This window comes from Athene noctua, chromosome 20, assembly GCF_965140245.1.
Source record: "Athene noctua chromosome 20, bAthNoc1.hap1.1, whole genome shotgun sequence".
Lineage (NCBI taxonomy): Eukaryota > Metazoa > Chordata > Aves > Strigiformes > Strigidae > Athene > Athene noctua.
In genome coordinates this window covers 1029530-1054454 of record NC_134056.1, presented here as the reverse complement: position 1 = coordinate 1054454, position 24925 = coordinate 1029530, and the positions used below count along the sequence as shown (strand labels likewise).

Here is a 24925-nt window from a genome sequence, read left to right as displayed (position 1 = left end):
GGCACCCCCGGCGCTGTGCCGGGTGTCGCAGGGCCCCGCGTCACGCCAGCACGTGTCCGCCACAGCCCGGGGGGGGACGGGGGTGACGTTAGGTGTCACAACACGACGCGTCTGCAGGGGCTTTGCGGGTGGGTTTTATGTCTCCGAGCATCCCCCCGGTGCCGCGGGGGCACGGACCCCCCGAGCCCTTCGCTGCCGGGTGTGATGCCAGGGGGTCCCAGGTCCCCCTCCCTTGAGGGGGGCGCTCCCAAACGCAGCCCAGACTCCCTGCTGGGGCGCAGGGCCCCTGCCCCGCTCCCCCTGCCCGTCCCGCTGAGCCGCGGGTGCTGAGGAGTTGCCGGCTCGGCCCTGTCTGCCTTGACACTAAGACCTAAATTTGCTGCAAAACCAAATGGATACGCACACCCGCATCTGTAAGGCTTTTAGTTCAGCAACAAGTGAATCCATCAAAGCCCAGCACCTAATTTAATAGCAATAATGAAAGGTGTGCGTCACTATTAATTTAAGCACTCCAACATTAGCCTTGCACTTAGAAACCAGCAAGGCAAAGCTATTTACAAATGAATGTACCAGGGCAATAAATTGAAAGTACTGGTTTGACCTGTGGTGGCTGCTTCCTTCATTTATACATAGATATATTTCTATAGATGCATTTATTCCCATCTCTTTAGCAAGGCCTCCCTAATTAAGTTGAAGTGGCAGTGAAAGTGTGGCAGTAAGTATGGAAAGAAGCTGCTAAAAACGTATTTAATTCATTATAAATAATCTTTGATACCATAAGGTTGGATAAAGGTTTGCAGTATCAGAGCAGGCCGCCAAGGAAGGCCAAGGAGATCGCCTACACACAGCGGGAGCATTTGCATCGAGCGCTTTAACCTCCTGGCACCGGGGGAAGGAAAAACGCGGCTGGCGCGGGACCCCCGTTTGCGGGGGGGGGCTGCGGGGCACCGGCAGCACCGAGGACCAAGGCAGGGTGGGGGTCCCTGGGCACCGGGGCTCCGGCTCCGTGTCGCCGTGTGCCGCGTGTGCCCCCAGGATGATAATGTATGTTAAGAGGAAGGTGTATGTCACCCACATTAAAGGAGTTTAATGTGCTCGGAGTCACATTATTGTACCCTTGTAGAATACATTATCTGTCATGCTGCCTTTACAGGCTGTCACCTCGCAGAAAGGCTACAGTGTTCCTGGAAGCCATTATCAGCCTCTAATGATATTATCAAAATTGGAGCGCGCGGCGTGGTGGGGGCCGGGAGGCGGCACCGCGAGGCCGCTGCTCTCCTTGCGCCGCGGGAGCGGCGGGACGGGGCCCGCGGCCCTACGGACCCGACGCCAAGTGCGGGGGTGACCGAGGGGTGCGCAGGCCCGGGGGGCCGTCGCCGGGTCCCACCCCTGGGACGTGTCCTTGGCGCTGCCCCCCCCGCGGTGACGTCCCAGCGCCGCAGCCACGCGGCGGGGCCGGGGGGCGTCCGGCTCGGCCTCGGCTGGGTCCCCGCGGCCGGGAAGCGCGGCTGGAAACCGGGAACCGCTCCCACGCGGCCGGGCTGACGGCCGGGCTGACGGGGGGGACTCTGCCGCGCTCAGCCCTTTGCCAGCTCCAGCGAGGCCCCAGCGCTGCGGGGCTGCCCGCGAGGCGTCAGGGACCAGAGGCGTCGCCAGCACGTGGGAGTGTCTGGGGATGGGGACAGGGACAGGAATGGGGATGGGGACAGGGAGAGGCGAGGGCACACGCTGGGACAGGAGCCCCGGGAGGGGGGAAGGGGCTGCTCAGCCTCCGCACGATCAGGCCATGAGGCTCGGGGGGGCTGGGGGGTGGTGTGTGACCATCCTTCTGGGGTGAACCCCGGCCGCCGAAGGCGGGGATGGGGCCCTGCGGCTGTGCCCCCGTGCCGGGACCCTCGAGGAGGCTGCGTTGGGCTCAGCCCGGCACGGGCCGGTCACCCAGCGGGAGCCAGCGAACCCGCCAGCCTCTGAATATTGCTCTTCCCTCTCCCTGTCAGGTGAAATTAAAAAAAAAAAGGAGCCTTCTTTTTTGGAGTGTAATCTTTCGCCTGCGACAAGAAGCCACGTAAACTGATAAATTGCAGATTAAACGAGTGCCACACTCCACTTCAGTCCCTGGCTGTTAATTCCCCTGTTGTGCAATTCCCGGCTCTCAGGGCCTGTCAATTCCAGCTAATCGCAGGAGGCACTAAAACACTCTGCCCTGACAGCCCCAGATCAAGAAACCCCTGACTCCTAGCTCAGGTGGATTGCATGCATCACTTATGCACAAATCAGCAATATGCCAGCAGGGAGGAATTATGTCCGATGACAGCCCAGACATGAGGTACATATTGCAGAGCCGGCAAGCCCCAGCCGCCGTGACAGATTGCGGCGCGGGGCTGCTGGTGCGGGAGCGGCTCCGGCTGCACCGGCCCCAAACACACCCGGCGCGTGTGCCGAGGGGCCGCGGCGTCCCGCTGGTGCTGCTGCACCCCAACGCTGTTCCCAACGCTGTCCCCAACGCCGTCCCCAGCGCCGTCCCCATCCCCGGCCCCCGCAGAGCCCCGATGCTGGCGCGGGGGTGAAGGACTTCGTGGTGCTCGTGGGGACCGAGCGGGGAGGGCACGGGGCTGGGAAGGGCCCCACGGGCACCGGGGGTCCCACCCGGGAGCCCGACCCGCTCTGCCCACCCCGCGGCGGGGGGAGCCCGCGCAGCCCAGCCCCAGCTCTGCTTTAACATTTAACTTGCCTTAGCCTGTGATCCTGAAAAGCTTAAATTAATGACAGCCTTGCAGTTGCTCATTAATAATTGCTTCATTACTGTATGCAATTGCATTCTCCTGACAATAATGGTGTTTGCTGGTGTATTTCTAATTATCTGGCATCTCAGCTCCCTAACAGAGCCCCAGCGCTCCCCGGTGTGAAACCCTCCCTTCGGGCGGGGGCACAGCCCGGCCCCGACGCCTCCCCGCAGGACGGGCACCTCCTCGCTGGCAGCCCCCGGTGAGGGGCCACCACGCCGCTGGCGAAGCCCCACGGGGGCTCGGGGGCACCGCGCCGGGCCGGCCACTGAGACCCGCGTCCCTGGGGCCAAGCCCGGCCGCTTCCGCCCTCGCACGCCCGATCCTCGTGCGAAACCGGCGCAGAGCGGGAGCTCCCGTGCCCGTGGCAGGAGGCGCTTGGCCTGGCCACGCCATCGCAGCCTCCGTGGCCACGACAGCCCCGGCACGGCCTCGCGGGCGTGTTCCAGCCTGGGCAGGCGGAGCCCGGCGGGAGGTTGCCAGAAGCCTCAGTTGGGTGCCCACGGTCGGGGATTTTGGTGCAGGGCCACGCCGCTGCCGGCAGCGCCGCGCTCCGCTCCCCAGAGAAATTCATCCAGCGGCAGCGGCGGGGGAATCGCGGCACCGTCCCCGTGCTGGCGGCACGGAAATGGCCACTTGTGCCCCGGTTCAGCCCCGGCCGCCAGCTCGGAGCCCGTTACGGTGCCGCGTGCTGCCCCCGCGCTCCCCACCTGGGGAGGGGGCTCATTCGTAGTTAAAAATCTATTGTGACTTGTCAGAAAAATGAATAAATGAGCACATTATTTTTTCATTTTGGAGCTCAGCATCTGTTTGTCTAATCAAGAAAGAGAACTGGGAAAGTCAACCAGGGCTGACGCACACATTTTATTTAACTTTTCCTCTGTCAAAGGAGTTTAAATGTGTAATGAACAGGCCATGGTGATTTGAAATATAATCCCATTACTCTGATGAGATTACCAAGGCTGTGAGAGTTCACAAATCATGCTTAGGGTTTTTAGAGCGAACAACACCCTGTTGAGATTTTTTTTTTTTTCTTCCTTTTTTTTTTTTTTTTTTACATTTAAGTAGAGGTGTGTGGGGAGAATAAAACATGACAGTGCTTAACCCTTCGTGCAGCGGCAGCGGCGTGGGGCTGTGCACAGGGACAGACCTGGCCTGGCCCCCCCCGGGGCCGGCACGGCCACGGTGCCAGGGAGCAGCACCCAGCCAGGCTGGGGGGCACCTTCCCGCTGTCCCTGCCCGGCCGTTGTGCCCACACATCTCTGTCCTCGTCTCCGTCCTTGTCCCAGCGTCGCACCGGGGAGGCTGCACTGGGATGTGATTTAAGGGGCATTAATTTTAGCGGCAGCAGCACCCAATACCACACGCCGCCACGGCAGCACATTTCCATGAAATTCATGGGCCCATTACAAACATGTCTCCATAAATAACTCCCCCCATTAATCTCAGGGCTGCACCCAGGGCTGCAGGATGGTTTTCGCCTGCTTGTCCCGGTGCAGGGTGGGTGCAGCCCGTGCCCCGGCGGGGTCCCAGCCCTGCCGTGGTTGCCTGAGGGGCAGCTGCAGAAGCCCCCGGGATGCCGCAGGCTCCCGCCAACCTAAACCCAAAGGAGCCTCTGGTTTGACTTTCTCCTGCGGGAGCTCACGGCGAACCCCTGCAGAGCCCGGGTCAGGCCAGGCACCCCCAGCCCGGGTGTCGCTGCTGAACGGTCGCTCTTTTGTTTCCCACCACGGTGATGGCGCGAGGGCTGGTCTCGGCGGGCAGCACTCCGCGGGCTCGCAGCAGCCTGGGCCACCCCACCCGGCCGCCCTCTCCTGAGAAGGCAAAGGGGCTCATCCGTGTTTTTATTCTTCCACAAACCTCCCAGGCACCCTCGGAGCACAAGGAACGACCTCGGGGTCTCACCACAAAGGTCTCCCGTCTCTCCTGGTTGATTTGGGACCCTCCCAGCAGCTTTTATTTTTTTTGTGCGAAGCTGGGCACGATGGGCAGAGAGCGGCCGGCCGTGAGCGGCACCGGCTGCTGCAGGGGCCTGGGCTGAGAGCAGCCCCCGGGGCTGCCGGTGCCGCGGGGGGAACCAGCGCCAGGCGGCCGCGCCCCGGGCGTGCGCGCCCCGACTCACCGGGTCTGCGCCCCGGGGTTTCCGCCAGCGTAGGCTCGGCTCCGAGGGGTGCAGTCGACCGCGAAACGTCAGGGGCACACGCACGCCAGGTCCCCCTCCCACAGCAGAGGCAAGAGAAAAATCCAGAAAACCCTCTGATGCCTCCAACAGCTACCGACGCACGTCAGGGAGAACTCGTCCTCATTACGTGAGCCGGCAGCCACCCTCTTCTGCCAAAGCCCAGTAACAAGGCATGGAAGGAACAGCTTGCTTTTCTGACCCAGTTGAATGCCCATCTGAATCAATTAAATCTACAACTACCGGGGAAAGACCAGCCCGTGATGGATTTGTGTTCAGCTGCGCACAGATTGCAACCATGAGCTCTGATTTAACTCTTTCAGCAGACGCTGAGCAGGAGGAATGGCTGTTCTGAGGGAGAGGCTGTTCGTCTCTCGGAAAGCCGCACGCTCCCGGAATTTAAGGAAAGTCTCCTCCACGCCGCGTATTCAACTGGAGCTGCTCTTTGAAAACAAATTCACTTCCCAAGTGTGGACGGCTCTCCGGGGCTCCACGCCTCGCCCGCTCCCACCGAGCCCTCGGAGCGTCCTCCAGCAGCAGCGTCCCGCGGCCCCCGGGGGCGCACGGCGAGTCCCCGCTCGGGGCGAGGCTGCTCCAGAGAGAGCAGTGGAAGGGGATTTATGAGGCGGTGTAAGCGCACATGGTCCGGGCGAGTGACTCTGTGCCCACAAACGTTACCACAGTTCAGACAGCAGAGACTGGTTTATTACGTGAAGCTTTAGGCTTTACTGAAAGCAAAACACGGCACATATCGAATACCTACTTATAACAAATAAATATAAGTGGGTGGCAACAGCATTACGGCCATGGAAACAAGTAGGAGACTTCTGCAGTTTCTGATACCAGCGTAGGCAATTTTTTAGTTCAAAGAATTGAAACTAGGTGGCAAAAGAACATTCACAGAACAACTTTAATGTTAAATAGTTCACAAAGTTGGTTAAAGGAGTCATTTACATTGCATTATTTGAAGGGTCGTTCCCCATTGCATCTGTGCTGCATTTGCACATATAAAATATTAAAAAATTTAATATCATACTATAAAATATTGTTTCTCTTGTTTTGCAGACACCGTGGAAGACTGTACAGTGAGGACTGGCCTCGGCGGCGCGGGCAGGGCTCCCTCCCCAGGCAGCACCGACACCGGCCCCGGGAGGGCGAAACCTTTAACAACCAAGAACTTAAACGCAACAGGTGAGTGACAAATAGGCCTCTCTGCCTTAGTGTTTATTCCTAAACTACATGTTAAGGCTCAGAAAGTTTTCTCTGTACAAAAGCAAGGACACGGGAGGAGGTCACGATGCGGCAGGCGAGGCTGGGCGGCAGGAGGGAGCCCGCCCCGCAGCCCCGGCTGCAGTTAAATGCCTCTCGGAACTGGGGGGCATTTTCCTGATACAAAATCCACAGCAGCAGGGCAGAGAGCTCCAGCTTCAACCCCTTGGAGAGATTTATGAAAGACACCTCTGGTGAACTGAACCAAAAATGCAGCTCTGGTTCCCAGTAATCCCATTCACGTGTTCCCTGACGTATTAAGGACGGACAAGGCCAAAATAGTTACAAGTCCCAGTACAAAGTAGGTCTCAATTTTTATTTTTAAAGAATATTAAGGAAAGGTGAAGGCATTTCTCAGTCTTCAGGTGCAAGCTGTCTCAGAGAGGAAGCGCAGACCCCGGCGCGGGGGTCCACGGGCGGGTGTGGGCAGGTCCCTTCCACCCCGGGGACCTTCGTTCTCAGAACACCGCGCTGGTACAGCAAGGAACTTCCAATAAAACGTACGCAAAGCTGACAAGCACAGTTAAATAAAAATATTTTTGAACAAAACAAACCACAACAGACTTGACTGTCTCAACGTTTCCTCACAAACCGGCTCCCCTGCAATGGCTGCTGTTCCCTGGCTCACGGTTGCCTCCTGCACTTCGGCAACAGAAGTGAAACCATCTGGGACTGCAGCCTCCCCCCAAAAGAACTGTGCATCATATGGACCTTGAAAAAGATTACATCTGTTTATTAATAGTAAAAATGGATACATTTGTCCTACATTTTGTTTTTTAGAAATTTGATCATGTCACAAGCAATACCTGTGTGTACGTGGGCGTATTACAGATGTATATAATTTATTTTAACCAGGCTGTGAAATAATACGTAATCACATCTCTTCTTGTGATTGTACATAATACAGTAATTAAATGATGCCAGTCTACGTCATTCTCTTATTTCTAATCAAAGGAACCTGAAGCGTAACAGTCTTCTTTCCAGCTGATATGGCTCTTTATTTTTATCACAGGGGAGACTTCCCATCACCAACGAGGGATAATCTTCCAACCACGAGAGACGGGATAATTCAGATTTCTTCCCCGGCTGCTCCTGCCTGTGGCAGCAGGAGCCCCCCAGTCCTGGCTCCCACCTGACTCGGGCGGTGGGAGCGTCTCCTCCCCCGAACTCGGCAGACAGGCTCTCCTCGCGGCTCCGCGTCACTGCTGTCCCGATTTCTTCTCCTTCTGGAAGCTAAAGCTTGTTCTCCTGTTCAGTTTTCTTTGTTTCTGAGCAAAATAATCTGCTCTGGCTGTGCTTGCTCGCGACTCTAGAATATAGTTAACCTGCAAGACATCAGACGGGGTTCAGTGTCGCCGGGGGCTCGGCGGGACAGCCCGGGGGCAGGGACACCCCCCCACCCCGCCGGACGAGGCCTCGGTGCCCCGGTCCCGGCGGGGGCTCGCCGAGGGGCAGCCCCGGGGGCTCCGTGCGGGGCCGCGCTCCCTCCCGCCGCCCTCGGCTCGGCCGCAGGCTCCGGCCCCCTCGGCCCCCGCCCTGGTCACCCCAAGCTCTGGGTGGGCGCAGCGAGTCGTGAAGCCCCACAGTGCTGCTCTGATCCAGTAACGGGCTCCAATAAAAGACTTTATCAGCTTCAATAAAAATAATTCTTTCATTACGATGTTTGCATACTCAGCTCATCTCAGAGTTTCCCTGTGTTTTGGCACATTTTACTTGATGAAAGCATTTTTAAATGATATTTAACAAGCCTGCTATTCCCTAAATTTATTATCTCCAATGCTTTGTGATAATCACATAGATAATTTTAATGGAAGGTTAATGCAAGAATCAAAAAGATAAAAATGCCCTTTGGTCTGCCATTAGCTGGTTAATATGCTGTGGCTTAAAACTTGCACAATTTTATGCACTGTAGAGTGTTTCACTTTCATTGCATATTACAGCTTAAGGCATAAAAATATAGGGAATTTTCATGGTCAATAAAGCCTTGGTCTTTCTCACTTGATCATGTAAAAAGCCTAATTTGAAAAGTCTGATTTCTCTGCGTCTCCTAATGCTGATGGAATTGAAAACAAACTGGTAACTTATGCATGAAACCAGAAAACGTTCTATATAAACAACCTGCAACTCAAGAAAAAAAGTCCTGTTCAGTAATACGTCTCTCTTGAATATTCATGTTATTCACAGCAAACTTTTTTTTCTTTTAGCCTTCTTCTGCGACCAGTCACAGAGGTATCAAGAGTGCTGGATTACAATAGTTTATTTAAGATAAAGTAGGAACAAAAGAATTGGCCTAACAGTTCACCAAGTAGAAAACCCCTAAAAGACATTCACCTTCTATGTTACTAATAAAAATTATTTGATTGTATGTCAGATACTTAGCAATCCTCTAAACTCCACACAGAAAATAAAGGCGCAGATAACAGATGGCTTGCCAAAATCACTGCTTTTTAAATTCTGAATTGCTATAAAATATTAGCGTGCGGAAAATGAAGTTTAATCTTCCAAGAGCGTTACAAAAATTTCTTTCGGAAAGGAAGCCGGTATGTTTATGCACTGAGCCACGAGAAAAGCAAACAATTCTGAAAAAGCGTCACGGTGAGAAAAATAACCTTTGTGCTTTGTACAAACACCTGCGCTTGGGGAAGAGGAGCGAGAGGCAGGAGGGAAGCGCTGCCCTGGCGCGGCCGCTGGCCCTGCTGGGGCCCTGAGCCCGGCCTCCCCCCGCGGCCTCGAGGAGCCCCCGGAACCTCCGAGGTTCAACTCGGACAACGCGAGCTCCGGCTCCCACAGCCCCCGCGGCGGGGACAGCACCCGGGGCCGGGACACGGCACCCAACCCCGCCACGGGGCTCGGAGACCATCCGCCTGTCTGGAGCTGGGAACTATCCAGGCACAGGAAAATCTGGTGGTTTCCTCTCAAATTCCACCGAAAACGTGTCTCTATTAACTAGAAACACGTATAAAAGGAAATATTACACACGGAGAGGCAGTCTGCTGTGCGGCTGTTTGAAGAACGACTGAAATAACTGGCACCAAGCAACCCGCCTGCTGAGTTAAATCCACCTTCGTGGTCCTCAGGCACTGCGCCGTTCATGTACTGCCAGAGCCTCTTGAATCCTTTCATGTCTAACAAGTGGTAAAACACCCAGGATTTTGGGTCATGTCAAAATCTAATACTCACCTTCAGTACAATTTCATTGACAGTAGCAGCATCTGATTCAAAGTAAAGGTGTTTGTAGTCATGATTGCTTAGATATGTAAGTTTAAATATTGCATGACCTGTAAAGAGAAGAAAAAAACTGTTCAGAATATTCCTGTAAAGTTTCAGCAGAGCTTGTGTGCCTGACAGAAGAAAAACACAGATGGTGATCTTAGCATACCATCAGCACAACAGAAGGAAGTAATGAAACGCTGACAGGCTTCTCATGTCATTTCAATTTAAGGCAAGTGGTGGCTTACAGGAGCAGCTGAACCCTATTCAATAAAGTTCCTTTTCCCATCACATCCCCACTGCAGGAAATGCAAAAATCTATCAAATGGCTAGTTAGCTCCCGTTCAGCCCAAGACTATATTTCAGTTAAACTACCACATTAGGACTACTTTATGTAACTGTTCACTGTATAATCATCACACGCAGAAGATAAGTGCTATATTTAAAATAAAAGGCCAATTAACCCCAGAATCACCGCTCCAACAACCTCTCCCCAAAACATCACCCAAACCTCCCCAGCGGCTCACGGCAAAGGGGAAACGTCACCGCTGCAAAATACAAAAGGATGCGGCAACGGCGCCGCGAGACCCCGACCCGGGAACCTCCCTCCTGCAAGGAGGCCAACCCAGACCAAAGTCTCACTGGAATTTCCACCGCGCAGCTCTTGGGCGCCCGGTGCCACCGCGGCGCCTCGGGGAGCGGCTCGGGAGGTGCCGACCCTCCGAGCACCGCCGGCGACGGCCCCCAGGGAAAGGGCTGGTGTAGGACACGCAGGAAGGGCAAACACCCTTCCCTTGCAGGGCTCTTCCTGCCTTCAAAATTAAACCGAAGCACATTCTGTGCATTATACTTTTCCATCAGTTTTCTCATCATTTATTCGGTTCAAAGGTCAAAGTTAGTAATCTGTAAAGTTACAGCCACCTTAATGTAAATTCAGGTCTTTCCTGGAGGAAAGCTAATTTGAAATCTTATTTACATTATCTAATTCTCCAGATTTCCAAAAGGTGACTGATATATGCCCAGACCTGTGGCCAGAAAACTTGAGACGTGAGTGTTTTATTGTGGCGTGTTAATTAAACACCATTATGATGCACTAATCTGCAATATAAATTCTATATTGAAAAATTGGCTAATAATAATAACAATAATAATAAAACCCCCTTTAAATCATTTCTCAAATGATGTCTTGGTGGTACTAAAAATGCGGGAATTCCTAGCCATGAGCTCATCAGTATGTTAATACATGCGTGCCCGGGTCTGCTTGGGACTAAATTCCGCATCTTTACGATTCCGAAAGCGCCCGTGCACCGTTCCTGGCGACGTGACACAGCGCCGCGCCCCATCAGCCACCACAGTTTCCTTGGACATTTAATATTACACACGGTTACAGGAATTGATTACTGAAAATGAAAATTTAAACGGCACAGGACACGTTCTGGAGGATTCCCACAAGATTCTTTGTTCTGGGTCTCCACTGGGCGGTTCTTGGCGTGGATCAAGACTCCCCTCACCTGGTTTAGATGTTTCGCTCCGTGTTTTCTCCCCAGCTCCCCCCACGCTGACCTGGCCTTGCCGGCTGCTCCGCAGGCTGCTGCCCCCAGCACGGCTCAGCCGGTGGGAAAGGCCGGGGGGCTCTGAACGTGCCAGAACCCGAGCCCCCGGCCGCCGGCGGAGCAGCCCCCTGCCTCACGGCTCCTCTCTCGGGCCGGGCGCTGTCGGTCCTTCCCCGGGAAGGGGACGTGGCAGCACGGCGCAGGCAGGGCCTGACCACAGCACTGGGATCTGCCTCGCCCAGGGTCCCCCAGAGCCACCGCCGGGCCTGAAGCCAAGGGCGTGGACACGAGCCCTGACCGCGCTCATCGCTGACGGGGCCACAGAGCAAAAGATTAATATAAAAACTAAGTGAGATCACAGCCCCCATCATGCCCGATGAAGAAACCCCCCCAGTACCCCCCATCTCTCTTTTAAACTGGCAATTTACTCCTCCTTTACGGCAAAAGTATTTACAGAGCTGACAGAAGCAGAACGCGGAACTTTATTTTGAGCGCGTATTTTAGGATTGTGAGGAGTCAGCTGTTTCGACTACAACGAGGGCAACAGATGCCAGTGAGGATCCCGCGGGGCCCTGGGGCAGGAGGCAGAGCTCGCCCCGCTCCCCCCGCACCCGTCCCGGGGTGCTGAGCCCGGCCCTCGGCCCCGCGCAGCCCCGGCCCGGCCCGGCCGACCCCGGCAGGTGCTGAGTGGAGAGAAGCCGAGAAGCCTTTTCTTCAGAAATCCCTGTTACGGTGTTATGTTTCTGTGCCCCGTGTCCACATTACACTATTTACAGCGTGAAATATTAGTTCACTGAAATCGTAACTGGCACTCTGCTCTGCTACTGTTCTAGCCAGATGGAATTTATGAATTGTGAGATTGATTTCCATTTCCAAGAGTGCTTAAATGTGTGGTGTACCTCTTCCCAATAGCGCACCGCCCCCGACAATTCAGAGATCAACAGCAACTTCGACGGTTTGATACTTCCACGTAAGAGCATCAGGTAACAAACAGCAGCAGCTCGAGCAGCTTCTACCGCACGCGACGACAGAATTAACCCAAACGCAGATCTCGCATGAACGGCTCCGCTGCCGTGACTCCTGCACGAACACGGGTTGGTGTCCTTTAGCTTGCGGGTCTGAAACACAAGTGTTCGACTCCAGCAAATGTCAGCGCTGTCTGTCAGGGCCCGCACCGAGACCACGCCGGAGTGTATTTAATGTCAGCACTGCAGCGCATGGCAAGGGTGAACCCAACAGGGGGAAACTTCAATATTTTGCAATCAGAATTAATCAGCTGTACAACGGAAAACACGTGTTATTCCCAACCATGTTTATCTGTTAAAATGTTTACGGAAGGCAAAGGAAATGACGGAGGCTCGTCTGTTCTCAGAGGCTCTTGTGGCGAGGTCGGTACCACCGGCGGGGAGAGCTCAGCAAACCCCAACAGGCTTCGTGGCGCAGCCCCGCGCCCGCCGGGAAAGGCAGCCTGCCGCGGGGGCTCTGGCCTCAGCGCCCAGAGCTGATAAACCTCTCCTAACCCTGGCACACCAATAGGTTCCTGTGTGGCTACACCTGGAGAACAGCCGACAGCAGACTCAGGTGGAAGGGCAAGATGCTAATTCGCCGGAAATTCACCGAGGAGAGCTCATCTCCTCCTTCAGCACGATCTCTTAAACGCGACTGCTTGGCAATAATCTTAACAGTATCCTAATTTTTAACATTACTACACCGCCAAAAAAGCGAAGGAAGGGGCTGGTCACGGCACAGCGCCCAACCCTCCCAAAGCCAGAGCAGAGCCACGTGCCCCTCTGCTGCTCACGTTTCTCCTCTCTCGCAGGTTCGGTGAAACGACTTGTGTAACCCCCCTCGCGCCTGCCCCCCGACTTCTCAGTGCTTCTGCGCTTCCGCCCAGCGGGTGAGGAGTAGCACAGGATTAGAGCCTCCAGAACCACTGAAACGGGCTCATAGCGCCACCGGTAAATCCTGAGCTCATTTCTGCAAGTTACAGTCTTGGGAAAATACACAAAAACTTTGCAGTCCACTTCGTACCTCACGTGATACAGGTGAAAAAAAAAAATTCACTTTTTAATCTAAATAATAAACTCTTCCTTTTGGAGTCTAAAAATACACTTTTTGCCTGGAAAACACTGGAAGGATGTGAATTTGCACAAGAACAATTGTTTTTGCTGAATCTGTGAAGACTGGGAATAGTTTTTCTTCTTCCTCTCCCGTCCCCCAATTCAGGCTGTACCAAACCCTCTCTTTTGCCAATGCCACGCTTTAAAACAGCACGCACTGAATTAAATCACTAATTAGATGGAGGATGAAAAGAATATTCATGAATTGGACAAACCAGAAAACAAACACTATGAAATGCAAATTTATGTTAATTTTTCAATATACCTTGATGATTGCTTTGTCATTACAGGGCCATAAGGCAGAAGTCAACGATTAAGAGTTATTAGTGGAATAAACAGCTACAGAGAAAGGCCTCTCTGAAGAACGAAACACTTACGGGCATCATCTGACATCATCACAGATTTTCACCATTTCAGAAACCGTGACTACAACAGGATCAGACCTTGAGATCTCTTCTCACAGAAGAAGGATCCCTCAGAAAGGATTACAAAGAATTACAAATATACTAGTATAAAGGCCAGGAATGATGAAAATAAAATGCACACAAGCAGCGTTTCTGCACAAAGGCAAACTTACATAAACCACTGCGTGAAATGGGGTAACCTCTGCTCACCAACCGCTCTTGTGTTTAATCTAAAACCTTTGGGAAGGGGCTCTGGTGTTTGAAATTCACATCTGCTGCCCCAAAAATGATGCCGGGACCCTGGAGCAGGGCCTGAAGGTCCAACAAAACCGCAAGTGTTGCATTACCATCAAAACACCCATCCCGACAACCTCTAATAACAAGAAAACTTGGAAGTTTTCTTCCAGGGGGAGGTCGCGGGTTGCAGCGGAGCTGCAGGTGGGCGATCAGGGTTACAGTCCCGAGCGGTGAGGGACACGGGCTGAACAGCTGAAGCTGTGGATGAAATCCCGACCCCGCTGATACCGGTGGGAGCACCAGGAGTTCAGCTGGCACAGACGTACCTGAGAGGGGTCTCCTTCAAACCGAGGCCTTCCTGGAGTGCCAGCAAACACTGCGAATGTTGGGGAAAAAAAATAATAGTTGCGGTCCTGCTGGCTTGCCCCATTCTCTCAGGGAGCAGCACATTTCATGATCACTTCTCCTACAACTCAGGCCTCTGTATGCTACCGTAGACCGATTATAAAACATTGCTATCAGTGGATGTCTTGTTTCCAGATGTCCTGAAAGCAGAGTCACAATTAAAGTGCTGCATACAACCACTTCTGTGTCGAACTGTGGTAACTATTCACACATCTGGACTTTTTTTCCCCCCAAAGCCTTTTGTTTCTTCTTCGAATTATCATCAAAGGCAGAATACTAATAAAGATTTTTGCAAGAATGGTGAAAATTGAGGTGGAACTCGGGCTTGTCCAAAACCTCTTCACCAGCAACCTTGTTTGGGAAAAAAAGATGATAAATAAATCAAAATGCACTAAGCAGTGTTTCCACATGGCAATCGCCTCCTTCATTGCGTCTGCACCTCATCAATCACGCCATTGTCTGCTTGAAAGGCGAGCCTTGTAAATGTCATCTCCACTCAAGCCCAAGGAGAGGCACATCAAAATGCAGCGAGGAGTTTTAATTGGATAGTGTAATTAAACTAAAAAACCCCAGCAGAATAGCTTTGACAGGATAGATGAAGACCCCTTTTAATAGGGCTACAGAACATATTTGTTAAAAGGATGAGGCAATGCGCTCCTGATTGTGCTCCAGAGTACTTTTATGAAGAGGCTCCTCGATGGGGGTGGATGGAGTAAGTTGGAGCCCGGTCGGCGGGGCAGCGCCCGCAGCTCCACGGCCCCCTCCGGCAGCCCCTGCCCCGCCGTGCACGGCCCCCCACGGCCCCCTGACCTGGCACCGGGGCTCGGCCAGGCCCTGCCCGCGCCGTCCCTGCCTCCCCCCGCGGCACCCACCGCCCCGCAGGCGGCACGTCCACACGCGCTTGGACTCGCCGCCTCCTCCTACAGGCTTGGGGCTCGCTTTCACTCCAAGCCTGAAGTTTGGGAGCATTTTCTCTGCTGAACCTACTTTTTTACCTTCTGATCAGAATCTGTGATTAGTCTCCTATCAAGTAGTTTTTCTTCTATTATTTCACACGCCGCATTATTCGCAGCAGGAGCGGGAATATTAGGAACTGCCACACAATATTTTGTGTACCATTTGCAGAGCACGTGGGTAATTGTTGCCTCTCAGCTCTGGCTCCACTGCAGGGCTCTGAGCAAACGTGCAACATCTTTATTTAAGCTCCCCAAGCAGCAGGAATCCATCCCTTCCCAACGCTTTCTGGATGTTTTCAGTCCTTTCACAACCCAATAATGAATTCATTAAATTAGTATTACCCAACGTGCATAATCTGGAGGAAGTGGATCCTGAATTAAAACATCAAATACCTTTAGCTTTAAATGAAAACTACATAAAAGCATTTCAGGCATCACTTTGGCTATCACTTACAGCCAGTATGAATACTGCTAGAAAAGCTATTTTCGTGCAGATGTGGAATTCAATGGGAAAGACTGACTCGTGTAGCAACATCAATCAAAACGTCGGCTCTGCTGGCAGCTCTCGACAGTAAGGCAGGTTCAAAGGTCACAGGATAAAGAAAAAGCCAAGCTCTGGTTCAGCTCTAATATCTCCTCGCTAGAAGTCTTGCAAAGGTACCTACCCCCCTTCTGTACTAGGCGGCTTTCATTAATCTTCTTGCCATCTTTTTTAACTAGTCATGCAGAACCGCTCGATAGCGAGACATATAATGGGGAGGCCCTGTGCCTATTACCAGGTTAACACTCTGTTAAGCCCCAGTGCAACAATGGAATAAGAATTTAAAGGAAATCTTAAGCTGCAGGGTGCAAAGCAGGCAATTAAATTACAACCCGAAGTTACCAGTGTACTCCGTGACCTACAGAACACCTTTGTTTAGACTACCTTAACATTAAGGATATTTTGACCTAGCAACTGAGATGGATCTGCTTTATTAAAACAAAAAAAAAAAAAAAGCAGAAGAAGAATCACAGAGAAGGTTTTTTCTGTGTTTCAAGTAAATTATCAAAGAAATCCCATTTCTGCAGCTCTTGGAAACACACACGAAGGGAAGAGCTCCCCGCGTTCTGAAAGCTGCGGGTCTGCCCAAGCCATCAGCCTCGGTGGCACTGAGAAGCCCACCCCAAGATCTGCTCCCCTCGAGATCTGCTCCCCCCATGCCGCTCCCCCCAGTCCTGCTCCCCGCCACGGCGGGGACGGCCACGGCGCGCCTGGCGCAGCCACACTTGGTACAGAGGCAGCAGCCAGTGACACTGAAGTTTCTCCCTTGTCCAAGTAATGTAAGAGACATTACCAGAATCAGATTTCCTTTAAATTACACTATTGCAAAGGGACATAATTGTATTAAACATATTATGTTGCTTCCTTAAGACTTTATATTATGTACACTTAATTGAGATACAAAGCTCTTTTCAGCTATAAAAATGACAACTACTTTATTAAGGCTTAAATCTTATTTCTCAATGATAGGATGCTTCCTTTCAAGATTCAAAACATTCAGAATCTCTCGTGATAATCAGACCGAACCTGATTTAAAGAAGCCGTTTATACACAGTGTGTTCAGGTTCTAATGGCATCTGATCGAGCCAGCAGGGCCATTACCTCTTCCCTCTGTCTAAATTCAGGGAGTCTGATTTAATTTAGAAATAAAAATTCAAATGCTGACCCAGGCCTACTACAATGGCAAACAAAAATCATCAGCCATTTCTGCCTACAGTACCCACATTAATGGCAAATTAGATGCCAAAGCTTTCCATTTTCATTTTCTGTTTTCACTGACTGCAGCTCTAAGTTCTGTGATCTCAGAGCCCAGGAAAGCTTCGGTCCCATCCAGAACGACGCCAAGTCCGTAAATATTCACAACACGTCACCTCTGAAGCTCTCGAGTCCTTTAACACTCACACAAGTGCCACCAAAGCTTCGCGGCACGAACCTGTCTTGTCAGAAGAAAGCAAGAGAAAATAAGCATGAGGCTCTCCACTATACTGACACACAATTTCTGGTTTTACATTTCTGCAAGCAAGTACCAGTAAAAACTCTGAAATCTCTTTAATCTGCAGAAAGCAAGAGCCAAGTGAATATTAAACTGTGTTAATGACCACACTCAGGGGAACGGCGGTTGCAGAAACCTCCAGCTGCACTGATCACAGCGGCCAAGCTCCGCTCCCAACACCCCCTGCCCCTGCTAAAAAGTAAGGTCACATTTGGAAGCTCCTGCAAAGGCTTCACCTCTCTTCAGAATTACAGGCAGCAGCCTGGCAAAGCCGCGCTCAACCTCACCGTAACCCCAAGCACCGCGGCCCGGGGAAGGAGGCGGCTTAATAAAACAGACACGGTGTAAGTGTACCAGCACTGCTACGTGTGCTGAGCACTTCCGAGAGACGAGATGGAGCATGTTTGTGTTACAAGACATAAAAACATGAAAACAAAATATATTGCAGAACTCAAAGACCTTATCTTTACTCAGCCTCTCTTTCTTTGCAATAATTCATTCAAGGAAGATCCGGGAATAATTTTTGATGTAAACTCTGCTACAAACATATATCACCATGCTGATAAAAATCACAGACAAAACTTGTGAAATACAGTGAGTTTCACTCCTTTATGCTACTAAAATAACTTTTTTCCCTTTAAAATTCAAGAGATACTGATCTGCTGTTAAGACTTCCCCAAAATGTATCATTCTGAGGTGTCACACTAAAAGTCTCCTCTACAGGCCTAAAATAATGACTTCTGCAACATCTTTAGTGCATCGGGAAGAGGTCAGCAGATTCCAGGAGGAACTGTTTTCTCCTTCTGGAACTATGCTGACACTTATTTAATAGGAAAAGTTTATGACAGCCACACAAAAATGAGTAAATAAACCCCCTCAGTATCACACGGGTTGTCTCTGTCACAACCCGCCAGCACCCTTTCCAACGTGGCCACGATTCTTCATTGATCTTCGCCCTTCCGCCACTGGGCTCTATTTGGGGTTGAAATTCTGTCCCTCATTCCTCCCTGGGTTGGGTTGGCAGGATTTGGGTACAAACACCATTTCCTACGGCAGCAGGTGGTGCCCCTGGGGCCGAGGAGCCCCATCCCCGCAGGACGCGGCTCTGGAGCTGTTCAGGGACAGCCGGGAGGTCTCGGACCATCACGCCGACGGGAGCGTGAGCTGGAAACCTCGGGATTCAAGGCTGGCCTGGCAGACACAGCCCCATCCTGTGGGCACGGTTTTACCACCAGAAGCGTCTGCATTTGAAATGAAACGTGTCTGCAAAGCCAGAGGTGTTAACGTCATCTACAAGCGCGAAACTGCACCTTGAACTACAACGAAACTGTTACACGTGCTGGACTGCCTGGTCGTTAGGGAAGTCTCTCCTTGGGATCCTGCCTTCCCAAAGACCATGATTCTTGTTGGAGAGACAGAAAAGGAAGACAATGACTGAACTAAGAACAGGGAAGTAGGAAGAGGTAATGAAGGGGAGAAGGATATAGTTCAGTAATTGCTGATAAAATCTGTGGCAGCCATAAATTTACTCTTCCAAGAGAATTCAACAGATCATTACCTCTGTAAATATGTATTACATAATTCTCCCTCTCTGTCACCTTGCAGATAAGTACTTAATACTTGGCATCCCTACCCCGCAAAATCACAAGTGCAATAAAATCCACCTGAGCTTTTGAACCACAGTTACTTTTTGATAGTAGATAGTTACGTTTTGGCACCGCCGGGAGACATTGCCCAATTCCCCCAGGGCCTGTCTTGTGCTTTTTAAAACAAATTGTCCAGATCGGGGCTCTCATTACTCCACTGATACAACAAGCAAAGGTACCAGGCTTCTGCAGTCGCACTCTAAACCCAGCAAACTCCGACCCCTTGCCGACGACTGGCTGAACTGGGATGCCCAACACACCCTCCAGTGAGCTCCGCTGCTGCCCAGGCACGGCCCCCCCGTCCCTGGAACTGAACTCTCCGAGCGCCACGTCGTAAGCCCAGTGACCCTGCGGCCCCGGCTGGCGCAAACTCAGACTGTGCTGATACTTACTGTGTGTCTGAAACCCTCAGCTGCACCTGAGAAATTGTTTAAAACCAGTCTGGATGTTAAGAGGTTCAGAAGAATTGTGATTATGATGAAACATGTATTTGATGACTGTGCTGTGGGGCTAAGCCAGCGTTTGCTTGGTGTGACACTGTTAGCAGCTACTGATAGTGGGCAAGAAACACTCTTAATGATGCCATTAGCTCTAAGCAGCATTAGGACACTCATAAAACGTGTATCTGTTTATGTTGTGTTCTCTGTAACAGAATCGAGTCAGATTAAAAACATCCTATAATGAATAAAATACACCTATAGAAAGAAAAGGACACGGTAGCAATAATTCTTTGGACATCTAGCTCATACAGGGAGGGAGAGAAGAGGGAACATAAATAAAAAGGACTACTCACTTGGGCTTTTTTCTTCCGCAAGGTCACAGGCACAGAGGAGTTCAGAATCGATTGAAATGGGTTTCTGCTTAATCCAAAACTTAGTGCTGGCCTTCTGATTAGTAACAGGGTCTATCTCTACCTTGTCTCCAGAAATACCTGAGATGAGAAAGAATAGAGAGCCACAATAGTGATCAGTTTAAGCGATTTCATATCAGCCGTTTGACACACTTTATAAATCTTAAATGGGATGAAAGTATATTGCCCTTTTGGGCTTTCTGAAAGCACGGGAGCTTTTGAAACCAAAAGCAAATGGTTATCAAACCGCATTGATAATCTGCATTTTATTCCCTTGCATACGCACACCAACAAGGAAGAAATATCACAGAAAAAATTCTTCGCAACACATACAGAGCTCCTTTGGAAGCAGTAGCTACATGAGCTGCAAGATTTATACAAAGATACTGCTACTTTTTCAATCACCACTCTGACACGGACTAGACACTATCAGGCCCGGTCCCTGCTCCATCTCCTGCAGGGACACCCCGGCCCTGCCCGGGGGAGGCGACACCCACTCGGCTACAGAAACGCTCTTTGTGTCACCCAGACACTCCTGAACAAAGACATCGAGGCCCAGAGGTCCTGCGTGGTCTTACACCTCCGGCATTTTGAAGCCAGCCCTAATTAGGCCGCTCTGAAAGCGAGCTGAGCTCGGGCCGGGCCCCGCTTACCCTCACGGGCTGCCCCGGCCCCGCGCGTCCCGCGGCAGAGCCTCCGGGAAAGTTCCTCCATCTTTCCTCCATCGTCCCCACACGCTGCCCCGAGGCCGTGCAGGAGCAGCCGGGCTGGAGGGACGCTGCCGGGCAGGCCGAGGGCTAACGGCGCTGGCACCGGCGGGACACTCACGGTCACAGCGGCTCGATCGCGGCCCGGCGAGGCAGGGACTCTGCTACGCCGCGCTGGTGAACAGCAGCTCATTGTTCAGCGGCTGTCGACAGGACTGAGCTAACTTCCCAGTGTGCTTTGTACATCAGGATGTGCGGAGCCTTAAAAATAATTACATTGCTTCAGTCCTGAGTTATTGGTGAAGCTCATGAGAAGGCGACAAAAGCAAGTGATACAGGAAAAAGGTATTTAAACATTCTTTAACCCTTGCATCTCTGGCAAAACAGCAGAGGTGACCTTTTCCCTCTTGAGGGTCTTGGCTGTGATACTTTCAAATACATCACGCTTCACTCATGTGAAGAAAACCTAAAGCACCTGATGATAAAACTTTTAAGAGATGTGACAAAATAAAAGCAAGGTGCCACACCCCCCCCAGCTCTCCCAAGCCCTCCAAAACTAACTCGAGTTATAAGTCTGGTTATAGCTGCAGAATTTGCAAAGCCACGTTTGTTTGGGTTTTATTCACCTCTGAAATCAAAGCGTAGAGGCAGGAGGGGCAGAGGCGTCGGGGCGGGCTGGTGCTGCAGCCCCTGCCCTGGCGCTGGGCTGCTTCACTCCAACCCTGGCTCTCACGACAGGTCACCCTGGTGCCACCAGCCCCCTCCCCTGACCGTGAATCCAAGAATGGGCTTTGTCATCAAACATACGTCACATCAGAGAGATCACACTTCAATTAAGCATCGTATCAAGAGTCCAGCTAACACGAGGACTGCTAGAACTGGGTAATGTGAGCAGGCTGATGCTGCATCCGGAGCCCGTTTTGGTTTGTAATATGATTTCGGACAGATTATTGAAAATCAGCGTTGTTATTTCACTGTAATGGTTAACTATTCAAAATGACATTTTCTGTAGTTTAAGGAAAATATGCAAAGTTGATGGTACAAGTTCTTATATTTTCACTGAAAAAGTCAAGCCAAGTTCTAAAAATAAAGGTACAAATTCTTTGTGTGCGAGGATTGTTCCCCATCCCTTCCCTCTAAGAGCATCACCCCCAAAAATATCCTTTTAAAAATGTTCACTGTATGGTCCTGCAACTTCAGAATTCACAGTCAGTCAATATTGTTAATGCACCTTGTTAATTTGATAGGATTTGTCAGGTAACTCCACTGGAAAATTATATAAAACTGTTCCAGATGAACAGATGATAGTGACATGAATTAAAGTGATAGAACAATAGTGGAATATAAACCAGAAATGACACCCAAAGTGGCTGTTGATTTATTGCCATCCTGAGTTTGGTTCTGGGCTTCCATGTATATTAGTGCTACAAATCTGGGTCCATTTAGCAGAGAGATGCTCATACATACATCACCAGCTCCTGCTCCAAGCCAAGGTCACTCCCCATTGCATCAATCTTTTCAGCAGAGGCTACTTCACCAAGCATGGATTTTGTAACCATCTCAGATGTAACAGACTTCCTCCTCTTTCATCTTTTTTTTATCATGTAAAATACACTTTAACTTCTATTATTTTTATCTGCAAATTGTTGCTGTATACTTCATCCATTATTTCTGTATCTCGACATCGCTGGCTTAAGCTCACACACATCCAAAGAGCACATTGACAAAGAATGTTGTCTTTTTGTGTTATTGTTCTCACAATCTGTATGTGTTGAAACCTAAAATCAAAACAGTATTATGTATGTGGCTTCTGCAGTCTCTGTATTGCAGCACAAATTAGTCATACTCAAAAAACAAGTAAAAATGCTTCTTCTACTATTTTTTTAATTCATTCATTTTATCAAAAGAAATGCCATGGATGTATTAGTCCAGTAACACTGTTCTGTTCTTGCTTCCTTTGTTGGGATCTGCAACTGACCCCCCCTTTTCCGAAACACTTGCCAGCAGTAATTTTCCAAGACAATATGTTTCTTTTAGTTTCGCTAATGTGATACACAAGCAAATGTGTCTTATTCCTCCACAACGCGATGGAACCTTTGTAGAAATGTTGAGAGTCCTGTCTGTGCACTACACTGTAAAGCCGAAACGTAAACCCCCAGACCTTAAACTGCTGCAGCTAAAGCTTTCCGCTGCAATAAAGCCATCACTCTCACGGTGGCCATTCCCCCCACGGCCGCTTTCTACGACAGAAGCACTACGGTGCGATGCACAAAGACTGAGCTTACTCCCAACAGTTTCGGTAAACCTTGCCTCAGATTCCATGACCATGCCCCGAAACAGCTGAAACGTTTCAGGAAGTGCCAGTACAGAAAGAGCACTGCACAAACACAGCTCACACCACTGCTCCCCGCTCCGCGCAACGGAAACGCACTCCACACCAGAACCTGCTCCACGCGGGCGACTCTGAGTGCGGGAGCGAAGGGCAGGGCTGGAGAGGAGCCTCACTGGGCCTTTCCTCCACCGCCCCTGGGCTCTGTCACACACAAGGGGGTGTTCACACCCCCCGCGTGAAGCCTGGGAAACCGGGACTCCCCCCCAGAACTACACGGACACCGTCAGTGCAACGCTGCTCCGTATCTCAGCCGGCCTGGCTGCCCAAACGCTGCCGCACCGCGACCGACAGCACCCCCTCGGTCAGTAAGGAGCCACGGGATGGTTTTGGGCTCTCAGCCTCCTCTAGAAAAACCCTCGCTTTGTTCTGGCTGCTACATAAAACTGAGGACATACAAATGCTGCAGTCTTCGCAACTGGCCATCACTGAACTGACAGCGAATGGCTCCCGACCCACAGCTACTGAGGAGCGATGAAAAAATACCCAGAGACAGTTTTTTACATTTCAGATTGTAAGGAGCAGTCTGCCACCCGCAGAAGATGAAGGCGTTAATGCTCAGCAGCCCTAATCCCAATAGCACCTCAATGCTTATTTCACCAGCTTTGCTCTTTTAATATCTTTAAAAAATTCAGGAGAAACCCCAGCGACATACGCTCATTTTTACTTTCTTTAAAGGTTCTGATGCTGTGCATTTACCCAAACTGTGAATACCTCACCGGAGTCTTATTTTTAAAAAATAATTCAATTATAAAAATCACATTGTCAGTGTACTGCCATCAGAAATATATACAAGTTCACAGACTGTTATAAAAGGGAAATTTTATAGTCCTTACACTACCGGACAGGGTCAGCTCTTTCACTGCTACACAAGTTGAGCCATTTGTTTCATTTAACAGCTATTCTCCCTTAACCATTTATCTTTAGTGATCTGTCATGACCTTTTCAAGCTCTCATTTCTGACACTTTCCAGATACAGTGAGTCAAACTTCACTGGAAGCAAACTATCACACCCAGATAGTTTGCTCAAAAGCAGAAAACATGCCCAGTGCTGTCCTGCTTCAGCACCAGCATATAAATCCTTCCTTAACAAGACAGTTCAAAATAAACTAAGAAAGCGCCTTCTGTAAAAATTTTAGAGATGTATTTCTATACGTGCTTAAGGAGGGAAGAGTGGAGAGACTGCAGTGACAATAATACAGGCACTCGTATACTTTAAATTTAACAATTCTACTGAATTCTACAGAATAAATGTATTTTGTAAACATTACGGCACTTAATATTTTACTGCTGAATAATTTCTTTATGGAAGGTATTTGCAGAAATGTCACAGGTCACCTACCAATGCATCATTAATCAAATTTTCACAATTTAAACACAAAGATAAAAAGCCATTCAATCATTTTAAAACAGTAATGGGGCTTTTATAATTCAAGATTCTGTCATCCCTTGGCCTTCAGGTTTTCAAAAGCATTCGGAAAGCTAATAAGGACAATATAAAACCTTTAGAGAATGCTCGTTTTATTTTGTTCCACCTCAAAATTCTACTTGGTCGTTAAAATCTTTCAGTCTCAGAAAAGGAAAACCTAATCATTCCTAATTTTGCGTAGCCTCATTTAAAAATAACAAAACAGTTGGCAAGAAGCTTTCCATTAGGAAGCCTAGATTAAAAAAAAAAGAGATGAGGTCACTAAATAATGGCCTTCTTTCAGAAGAAACATGTGCTAGCTGATTGTGGATAATAAAAATACTGAAATATTTTCAACTCCAAGCAATTTTTTTTAACTGCTGAAATGCTAGCAACGCTTTCGAGTGTTGTGCTCCACGATAAAATGCACCAACGTGATACCGACTGCTTTGAAAACGCCTGAGATGGACAGTCGGCTGTCAGAGATGGCCGAAGGTTTGAACCGTTCCATTTTCCTACGCGTTACGGTACGGATTGATTTACCTAACTGAACATCAGTGGTGAATCGAAGCCTATGGATCATGCTGACTTTGAAGGACTTGTAATGGTGGCTACTGAGCATGTCCTGAACGGTGGCTATATCGATCTGAGGGTCCTCCTCTGAGACCTCTTCTCCTCTTGAACCTGCAAAACAAGCCAACAATAATGAACGAGAGGTTTAAAATACAGCCTGTGATTCAGCGGGCACTAAGCAGGGCTGCAGGCGGCGTTGGGCG

General features: G+C 50.4%; 1 protein-coding gene across 5 annotated transcripts in view; it reads right to left on the bottom strand.

Annotated features, from left to right (window-relative positions):
* Positions 1 to 5680: 5680 nt before the first annotated feature.
* MAPKAP1 (MAPK associated protein 1) overlaps positions 5681 to 24925 on the bottom strand; it is a 103722-nt gene continuing 84477 nt past the window's right edge. For all 5 annotated transcript variants that reach the window (XM_074923975.1, XM_074923976.1, XM_074923979.1 and 2 more), the window contains 4 exons: positions 24693 to 24833; positions 19589 to 19726; positions 9412 to 9509; positions 5681 to 7556 (listed from right to left, as the gene is read on the bottom strand). In XM_074923975.1, coding sequence (XP_074780076.1) covers positions 7431 to 7556; positions 9412 to 9509; positions 19589 to 19726; positions 24693 to 24833 — 503 coding nt within the window. In that variant the 3' untranslated portion in view covers positions 5681 to 7430. The remainder of the gene's footprint in view (positions 7557 to 9411; positions 9510 to 19588; positions 19727 to 24692; positions 24834 to 24925) is intronic.